Source organism: Pagrus pagrus (assembly GCF_965226575.1).
Source record: "Pagrus pagrus genome assembly, chromosome: 11".
In the NCBI taxonomy this organism is placed as follows: Eukaryota; Metazoa; Chordata; class Actinopteri; order Spariformes; family Sparidae; genus Pagrus; species Pagrus pagrus.
In genome coordinates, this window is record NC_140195.1 from 26,079,376 (window position 1) to 26,088,963 (window position 9,588).

Here is a 9,588-nt window from a genome sequence, read left to right on the forward strand (position 1 = left end):
ATTCACATGTGTCCCTCCCTGTTTTTTCCTTAACATCAGAACTGGACAAAGTGGTGAGTGCAGTGGACGAGGTAATGCTGGCTTCAGTGTTCTGTTTTTATGGTGAGGGACCTCCCTAAAGTTTTTGGACATTTCTGTGTTCTCTATGTAGAGTACATCAAAGAGAGATGTTTGTACCTTCCAGAGCTCAATATCATGATAAAATACGGAAAAACATTTTTTTTGTTTTCAAATTTAAAACAGAAAATGTTTTGACAAGTATTTAATGACAAAATTGAATTGAACCAGTGTCCAAAGTCATCAGATCCAGGGACAGCTGAGAGGGATGTGCCTCCTCAACTTCAATGGGAACGACAAAACTGATTCAAAGTATCATTTTTATTACATAATGCCAATCGTATGGCCCAGTTTTCAGATCTGGACCTAATAGAAGTTCTAAGTAATCCTCTGTTTGTTTCAATCTGCCTGGAGCCCCAGATGGTGAAAGTTCACCACATCAAGACTTTTCACATCATTGTCTGCTCAGTTATAGAAAATAATAATGATTTTAAGATGTGATGTGATCCCAGGTTCCAGATGAAATTTAAGCTGTACGCTATAGAGACTCAGATTTCTACCAATGCGATCAAATAGAAAAACAGAATCCGTGCCATTTATATGTACAAGATATAAGTAAGCATTTAGGTCACTTGATGCCATTGTTAGCTCATATATAGTTAGATTTATGACAGGAAATGTGGTTCAACAGACAGGAAATGGCATGCAATCTGAGCTGCAATGATTAATCAATTAGTTGATTTGTTGTCATTTACTAGAACTATGTTGATAATCGATTAATCATTTTGAGTCGTTTTTTTATGAAAAAAGTCAAAAATCTGTGATTCCAGCTTCTGGGATGTGAATACTTGCTGGTTTCTTTACTCCTCTTTGACGTTTAACTGAATACCTTAAGGTTGTGGACAAAAAGAGACATTTGAGGAAGTCTTCTCTGCCTTTGGGAAACATTGATCACGTTTTACAGATCCAACAACTAGTCAGTTAGTCAAGAAATTAATCAAGAAATTAATCAACAATGAAAATAATCGTTAGTTGCAGCCCTGCATGCATCAAAGGTAGACTTGAATAATTACCTTGTCACCATTTTAGCCACTGAGGTCACAAGCTCACAGTACAGTTTAACTGTAAAGCGCCATATAACATGCAATGTCTCAATGTCGTACAGACCCAAAACATCAGCGGTCGCCAAACTCTAATTTGACATTCGGTAATTTAAAATAAAAAGATCTTTTAAATCTCATCTTTTTAGTGCATGTTGTTGTCCAGAGCATAGCTGCAGCAAAGGTGCAGAATATGTAAATAAATGCCCTGCATTTGCTGAGAATGAAAAGCTGTTAATATTTTGTGCTGTTTTGAAAATAATCACTAATAATCATTGTGATTAACCTGTGGGTCCACATAATCTATTTTCAAGCTTTAATGGAGAGGCACTCTGCCTTAACAGCTCAAAAACAGCATTTTTCCTTTCATGCAGTCCAAATCTAAAAGGCCCCTCTCCTCCCACCCACCACTTCCACACCATGCATCCGCTTTGTAATTAATAAAGTTTGCAAATGTTGAACGGTCAGTGGAAAAAAAAAAAAAAATGCAATTAAGTGTATAAGCCATTTAATGGCATACATTTTATGGGTTAAAGTTTGTGAGTGCTTCAACTTCAGAGGGGAGCTTTGCTGCATTTGCACCTTATCCTTCACCCTCAGCCGTCTTTTTTTCCATCACCTCGACCCTCACCACCACCACCACCACCACCACTCCCCCCTACACACACACAAACACATTCTCCCTCTGCCTCTCCTCCTTTGATTGATCTTTCATAAGGAGGCCCCTCCTCTCCTCCGCCCTCCCTCCTTCCCTCCATCTTTCCATTAGTATGTCTGTAGTTTCTCTCTGGGGGGAGCCTGGCAGCTTTAATGGGTCTACAGGGGAGGTGGGGCTGGGTTTTGCGGTTAGGTGTGTGTGTATATGTGGGGAGGAGTGAGGAGTGTGTGCAAAATGTGCTTCATATCCACAAGACTATGATAAAGTTTTTGTTCATGGATTGATATTATTTAATGAATAAAAATTCCCACCAACAGGAAGATTATTTATTTATCACGCATCTGTATATGTGTGTGTTGTGCGTTTGCGTGTATGTGCTCATACTGGAATGCGTTTTATGTGTTTTATCTCTGTGTGTCCTCATTTTTGTCCATGAGCTCATGTTGTCCATCTGCATGCAGTCATGACAGCAGTATGTGTTTGGATATGTGCGTGTGTGCTCGAATATGTGTGTGTGTATGTGTGTGTATATGAACGGGAGGGAGGGAGGTCTCCAAAGTCCCCAGGCAGAATAATGAAGGTAAATGGATCCCAGATGGACTGTTTTTCCTCTTTTCTCTGTGTTGTCAATGACGTGAGGAGAGTGACAAGCCTCTAATGGGAAACAGACTCACACACTCAGGCTTTGAACTCCGCCGACATCATCGAGCCGCAGCGTTGAGCCTCTCTCCGCCTTGGGACAGCACTGCTCTCTTCCTGACAACAATAGCATTAAGCAAATCTTCATCTGTTTGAAGTCCACACATAACACGGAGCAGCTATAAGAACTGACAAAACAATATGACTTTGTCAAGCAGACTTGTCTAACTGGAGGCTGTGCAGCTTTTCCAGCAGAGAAACAATAGTCCTTTGTCAGCTCTGCTTGAGCTGTGAGTCTGGGATCAGCAAACCTTGGTTTCACTTGTCACGTTAACAACTTCTTTAGATTTGATCATAAATATGTGTCATCACCAGGAGACTGCCCGGCTTGATTTGAAACTGCTACATTTCACTGATGGTCTTACTGAGCAAACTGATGAAATATATCAGAGTTAAAGTCCAACTATCAGCAACTTTAAATAAACTGAGATGTGGGCTGCAACTGGTTGTGAATGTGTAATATGATTGTTTGGTCAATGTGCTTCTTTTAATAAGTGTACTTTCCTCTTTCCTCTTACTTCCCATCTTGTTCAACACAAATGCATTTTGCCAACATGTCAGCAGTGATTTAACCTTGCTGCTTTAACACCAAGCGACTTACTAAACACCAAACCCAGCTCTTCTCAGTGATGTCTCAGTGGTGATGTCACTACAGCAATATTAACAGTAGTTTTTTCAGTGTAACAGTAGTAAGTGTTGCTTTTTGACAGTTGCTGCAAGTTGACAAGCATTGGCCGCAGAGTTTCCTCTTTTATAGCTTTCAAATAGTTGGTCAAAACTATGTATGTGGACGGGTAGAATAGTGTTGATTTGAGTCTCAGAGTCCAGATTTCTTAAGTTGTCATTGAGACTTGTATAGGAACTCTCTCTTCCTTTGACTAAATGACCAGTTTCCTCTCCTTCTGTTCTCTGAGTTGAACCATATAATTAAGGCTCGAATGTGGACATATCAGAATATATCTGCGACACACGTCATTTAAAATGTTGGATTTTGTTTGTCTCCGCAGCAGTGTGTGTCTGACCTCTTAGGTGTGTTGTTATAAAAAAATGGGTGCATGTTACAGCCAGGAGATCACACAAACCTGCAGCAGAACAAACGCAGCAGGCTTTTCATTGGAATTATTGGTTAAGTGAAAAAATAACTAAAAATTACACACTGGTGTTTTCCTTTAGCCAGTGTTGTGTAATATATGACTTGTGTCAACCTCTGTTGGCAACCAGAAGGAACTGCAACAGCACAGTGAAGTGACAGTGGCCTGTGTGATTGTGTGTTGACAGGTCTGTGGTGATGCCCATCGCTCAGGAGTTCTCTCCGGACGTCGTCCTGGTGTCAGCTGGGTTTGATGCCGCCGAGGGAAACCCCGCTCCTCTGGGAGGGTACAAGGTCTCCGCCAAATGTAAGCACAGTGCTCTACCACAGACTGCATAGTCTCCTCCACTCTTTACCTCAGAGTCTCGTTTTTAGCAAGGGATACCAGTAAGAACTTTATGGTCCTGTGGGTATTTAGAGATATTAATAGATTATTACAGCTCCTGTCAAGCGTGGACCGAAGAGCAGCAGTTGTGCCTTCTGCTGTAGATCCCTGCATCACTGATGTAACCATAATTATAGTAATCAGTAGTTGGTATGTTTCTGTGGGAGGCTCCACAAGGTAAAAATATACATTTGTTTTCATACAATATTGGAAATTCTAACATAACTCATTTGGTAAGTCTTACAGTAAGAGGTCTCATGCTAAGCTTTAATGTCTCATGCTAAGCTTTAATGTCATTGTTCACACAACATGTTAACGTGTGTGTGTGTGTGTGTGTGTGTGTGTGTCCACCACAGGTTTCAGCTTCCTGACCCGCCAGCTCATGTCTCTAGCAGGAGGTCGTGTGGTTTTGGCCCTTGAGGGAGGTCACGACCTCACAGCTATCTGTGACGCTTCTGAAGCCTGTGTCAGTGCACTCTTGGGCATACAGGTAAGGCATGCTGGAGTTTTTGTTAACATGTCTGTTTAACAGGCTCATCTGTTTATTTAACAGATGAAGGAATTGTATGTATTCAGTGCTGAAATGCTTCGCAGGCTTTGTGGAATTTGAATTTATGGAAATGTCCGACATGACAGAAAATATCAGCGAAATTTAGAGATGGAATTTGTTATTTTTCTCCTTTTTACTTTTCTCAACTAAAAATGAAGAAAGTGCTAAACAAATAGTTTATAGAAACACTTAATTATGGAATACATAGTTAAGTGTAATACGACCTACTGTAGAAAATATGCATTTTTACATTCACATACGTCTATGGACTCAGGAAGTATCTGTACTTTTGGACAGTAATTGAAGTATTTTTTTATTGTTTTGCTGTGGATAGAATATTGACCCTGATAACAATATGAAGCTGAATATCTTTTATTATATCTCTTTAGTCACTTCTTAACTAGATATGTAGCCATTGAAAAGATGCCAGAATGAAAGAAAGCTGATTGTCCCATTGTTGCATCTCCGTTCTGTAGGACCCACTGGCAGAAGAAGTCCTGCTCCAGAAGCCCAACCCTAACGCAGTCCGCTCCCTGCAGACTGTCATACAGTTACAAAGTGAGCAGCACACATTTCTGTGGTTATTTTGACGCTTATTTATTTCTGTATGTAATCCTGCTGAAACCAAACAGCAGCCACATCAGTGTGGTGTTGCATGATAACAGTTACAGTAACCTGTATGTATGTGGGTGTTGCAGGTCAGTACTGGCAGAGTTTGAAGGCCTACAGCGGATCAGTGGGTCTGTCCTACCTGGCTGCTCAGAGAAGAGACTGCGAGGAAACAGATGCCGTCAATGCTTTGGCCTCACTCTCTGTGGGAGTTCTGTCCAACAAGAGGTACGCACACACACACACACACACACACACATTTTCACGCCTGACGTTGACACTAACTCTGCCAGCTCTCCGCTCACATCTGTTTCTCACCCTCTCCTCCAGCATCCCTGACGAGCCAATGGAGCACGACAGTGACTCCATGTAGAAGACTCTGACCAATCACCTCACAGAACTCACTATCAGGATTTGGGCTGCACCTGAAGCCTCGGATCTCCTGCGCTGTCACATGACCAATGAAGGGGATGTGTTTGTAATGCCACTGAGCCCCGCCCATCTGCCTTAGTCACACACATGCACATCCACCGACACACCATGCTGAACCTCCTCAGACCTGCCGCATGAGCACCTCAATGCTGGTCACCACTCAGCTGAAGCCAGCAGCACTACCTGCAACTGAGAAACCTTCTGAAACCTCACCAAAGAGCAATACCAGAAGATTTGTAATCGACTTTTCATGTCTGCTGACTGACAGTGGATTTTGTGTGTGTTGTTGGAGGTCCAGTACCACAGCTCTGTGACCACAAACCTTAAAAGAACAGACAGAATTCAGAGTCTAGCTCTGATTCTTCTCAAAGCACTATGTACCAGCAGCTGTTTTGTTGCCTTAACTTTGCCTTAACATAAGGACCACCATCAGGTTTCAGATGGAGACTTTGGATTATAAATTCCTTTCTCTTCTGCCACTTTGAAGCAAAAGTAGACCAAATGGGATGCTAATGGCAGAATGAACCGATGACATCAGGTGAAAGCATATATATGCATACAGCTGATTAATAAAATGCAAAAAATTTCAACAAGAGGAAGTGGCCACAACACAGAAAGGAAGAATATGGAGATTTGTCTGTTTTAATGATGTCATTACACACAGTTTAACCACTAAAGAAGACAACAAAGAACTGGAGTGAGAAAGCGAAAATGAAGACACAAAATGGACAACTGTGGTTTTGTAGAAACATAGAAGAGGCAAATGTCCTTGTTGTTTTATTGCACTGTTCATTCCATAATGTGAACCATAAGAAATTCCAAAGCTCTGGGAAAAAATCCAACTCCTCTCTGTAGGTTATTTAATAGTTTTTTGATGATCTGGATGATGTTTCTTATACGTTTCCCACTCTTCTTCTGAGATGTCTTATGAAGTCTCTGACTCACTCTAAGGACACGTATCGGCCGAAATATTGACGAGTCAGATTTCCTATGAAGTTAATCTGCAAAGTAGGCAAGATTTTAAGAGCAGGATATCTTTCACTGCTGTTCAGTGTCTTAAATGCACACACGTACACATACACATGCCTACACACACATGTACAAAGCAATGATGAACTTTTGATGTACCACTAGTATTGAATACTGTATCATATTGTTTATATTAGAGACTAAAGGAGCGTTCATTCCACCACTGAGGACCATTGTATTGTTCTTATAGTAGCAATAATGTTAATGCACTTAATGGACATCACCCAAAGAAAACTGCCTTAAATTAGCCTGCACTTGGCAACTGTATGGAAGCAACACAAGGGACCAGTATGATTACTGCTCTTACAGCGACTCTACTTTGAAAAAACAATGTTTGAACCTGTGGATTCAGGTTCACATCATATATGCAGACTTTTGTATACCGTTTGTTTTGATGATGTGTACAGTGACCTGGCTTGGTTTGAATGCTGTTTTTAGGAGTTACAGGCTTTATCACAGTCTAATTAAGAAAAAAGTAAGGTATTGTCTTTTGTGAACTTGAGTGTTTTTCCATAGTAGCAGCTCTTACAGTCAACGTAGACAGTGCCACGCTAAACATGTCAGTCCATCATCTGAGCTGATGTTTGAAGTCGAGGTCATGTTGCTCGTTCATTTAAAGAATTTCCTGACTGCCCTGTTATACGAGCACGTAAGGGCTCTGCATTCCAGAAGGGAAAAATAACAGGATCGTGTTTCTTAGTTTGGAGGTGTAGCAAAATACGGCTTGTTGATGCACACGAGGTTTGATCTGTTTAGACTTTGGTGACCAATACTAATGTTTTTAGGGTAAAGCTGCAGATAGTCGAGTCTAAATGTTTAAATTTGTGGCCAGACTTATTTTTTTTTCAGGGTGCTACTTAAAAGCATCTAGACACTAAAACTGAGACTAATGAAATTCAGATTTGACTAGTTAGCTGCTTCTTACAAGGCTTTGTCTGAGAATTGTTGCTTGAGAGCTTTCCTTTGAGATTTTACATCCATGATTGGATTTGAAGCAGCACAATCTGATATTTCAGCTCTTCTGAGCAAAGATTTGATAAAGAGAGACTTGATTTGCAGCGTTTGTAAAAATCCAGATAAATACAATCTGCACAACGAGTTAATATGACCAACCGAAGGAAGTGTTTTCAGTCCAGCATTCACGTAGGAAACTATGAGTGTTGAGTTTGCTTGAGTCAGACCCTGGGCATCGTCTGCCCAACAGAAGGCCTCTGAGCTTTGATAATAAACAAGAGGACAGTGGAAACCAAAAGTGAAGACTTTGCCATCGCATTGCTGTTGCCCCACTGCTCCATCCCAGTAGGAATTATTAAATAGGTGTTCTATAATGGGTGCAACTGTAAAGTGTGTCATTAATTTAGTGTTGTTCATAGTGTTCTTAACAGCAAGTGACGGCATTTAAACTATGCTGTGTCTCTCTTATACAGCGTGCCCAGCCGGTGCATGTGGTGTCTATGAAGTAAATGTTGTCTATGTGTGAGTGTGAGAGAGAGAATGTTAGTGATTGCATGTGCTTTGTTAATGCATCTGTAAGTGTCAGAGTGTGTGTGTGTGTGTTGTCCGTCAGATACTGTAAATGACCTCTCCTGTATTATATTCCCAGTGGCTGTTTTTTTAGTCTTATGTAGAGGCCAGTACTGCCTCAACTCTTAATTCCCTTTATTACTGATGTCATTTGTACCTTCTTCTTAAAGAAAGACACTGTAAATAGAAACTCCAAGACCAAAATACACATGACACACATGTGCCTTGACGCATTCAGTAGTATGTGTATTGGTAACGCTTAACTAACTGGACTTACAGTAACTCTGTATCTATAAACATGACATTGAAATCTTTGTTTCATGCTATTCTTGATTATTTACCTACATGTGTTATCACATTTCCTACCATGTTCACATTTCCTACCATGTGTATGTATAGAAAGATTGTCTATTTTGTACTGTTATTTTTGTCTTTTCCTCTTGATTAAAAAAATAATTTCCAAGTAAAAGACTCTTGCTGTCTTGCCTTTTTGTCCAGCCATCATAATATAAAAGCTGTTGTTTGCAGATAACGTGTGCGTGTATAACAACAACTATTTGTTAGTAATTTAAGTGAATTAAGGAAGAAGAAAAGGTTATTAGAAAAAGAAATGTTAAGTGTGCTTCTGAAAAGTTATGTCAACAGACGTCAAAATGATAGCAGCAACTATATGAAAAACAGAATATTACCAGGTTGGTTGCTAACTAATGCTGTTTGTCATGTTATTACTTTTCTGACTTTAAAAAAGTTGTGTCTCTACAAAACATATTTTAAAGTAGCTTCTAACTTGCTGAGTTAGGAGAGACTCCTTAAAATGCTGCCAGAAAACTCAAATAAATATGCATGTCTGCTTCAGCCATCATTCAAAACCTTGTTTTGGTATATTATCAGTGCACATGGTTCTATTTAGGGTTGTCCCTAACGACTTATTTCCGAACATTTGAATGGAAGATTTAACTAGAGAAGTAAGAAAACAGTCAAAATTGAACACAAATTAATCTACAATGTTAAACATTGTCCGAAAAAGTATTGCTTGTTACATCCAAGATGCAGCTAACAACCAGTATTGTTAACATCAGTAACAACCGCTTGTTTTTTTTTAAAATAAAGCATTATTTGAATAGGAAGACCTGCCATTTCAGTGCAAATGATATCAATATGTATTTTAAATGTGTACACTGATAAAATAATCATACACTGAACTGACTACTATTTTCTAGTTCATACATTTCCCATCTTTTCTGTGAATGGTAGACCTAATAAGTAAGTAACCACTTGGACTCATTGTTATAACCTTTTTTTTTACCTTCCTTTCTCTTTTTTTAATCTCATGTGAGCACTTGGGTACATTTCTGTTTCAATCAGACTGTCTGTCTTGAAAGGATGTGAAGACATACACATATTTACCATCTGTTCTACATGACATTAATGCAGCATTGATCCCAGCTGTGTGGT

At 39.8% G+C, this 9,588-nt stretch overlaps 1 protein-coding gene across 4 annotated transcripts in view; it reads left to right on the forward strand.

Moving 5' to 3' along the window:
• Window positions 1-8,604, forward strand: part of hdac7a (histone deacetylase 7a) — a 65,152-nt gene extending 56,548 nt beyond the window's left edge. For all 4 annotated transcript variants that reach the window (XM_084366028.1, XM_084366029.1, XM_084366030.1 and 1 more), the window contains 5 exons: window positions 3,793-3,911; window positions 4,346-4,479; window positions 5,016-5,097; window positions 5,238-5,376; window positions 5,479-8,604. In XM_084366028.1, the coding sequence (XP_084222154.1) occupies window positions 3,793-3,911; window positions 4,346-4,479; window positions 5,016-5,097; window positions 5,238-5,376; window positions 5,479-5,521 (517 nt within the window). In that variant the 3' untranslated portion in view covers window positions 5,522-8,604. The remainder of the gene's footprint in view (window positions 1-3,792; window positions 3,912-4,345; window positions 4,480-5,015; window positions 5,098-5,237; window positions 5,377-5,478) is intronic.
• The last annotated feature ends 984 nt before the right edge of the window (window positions 8,605-9,588 follow it).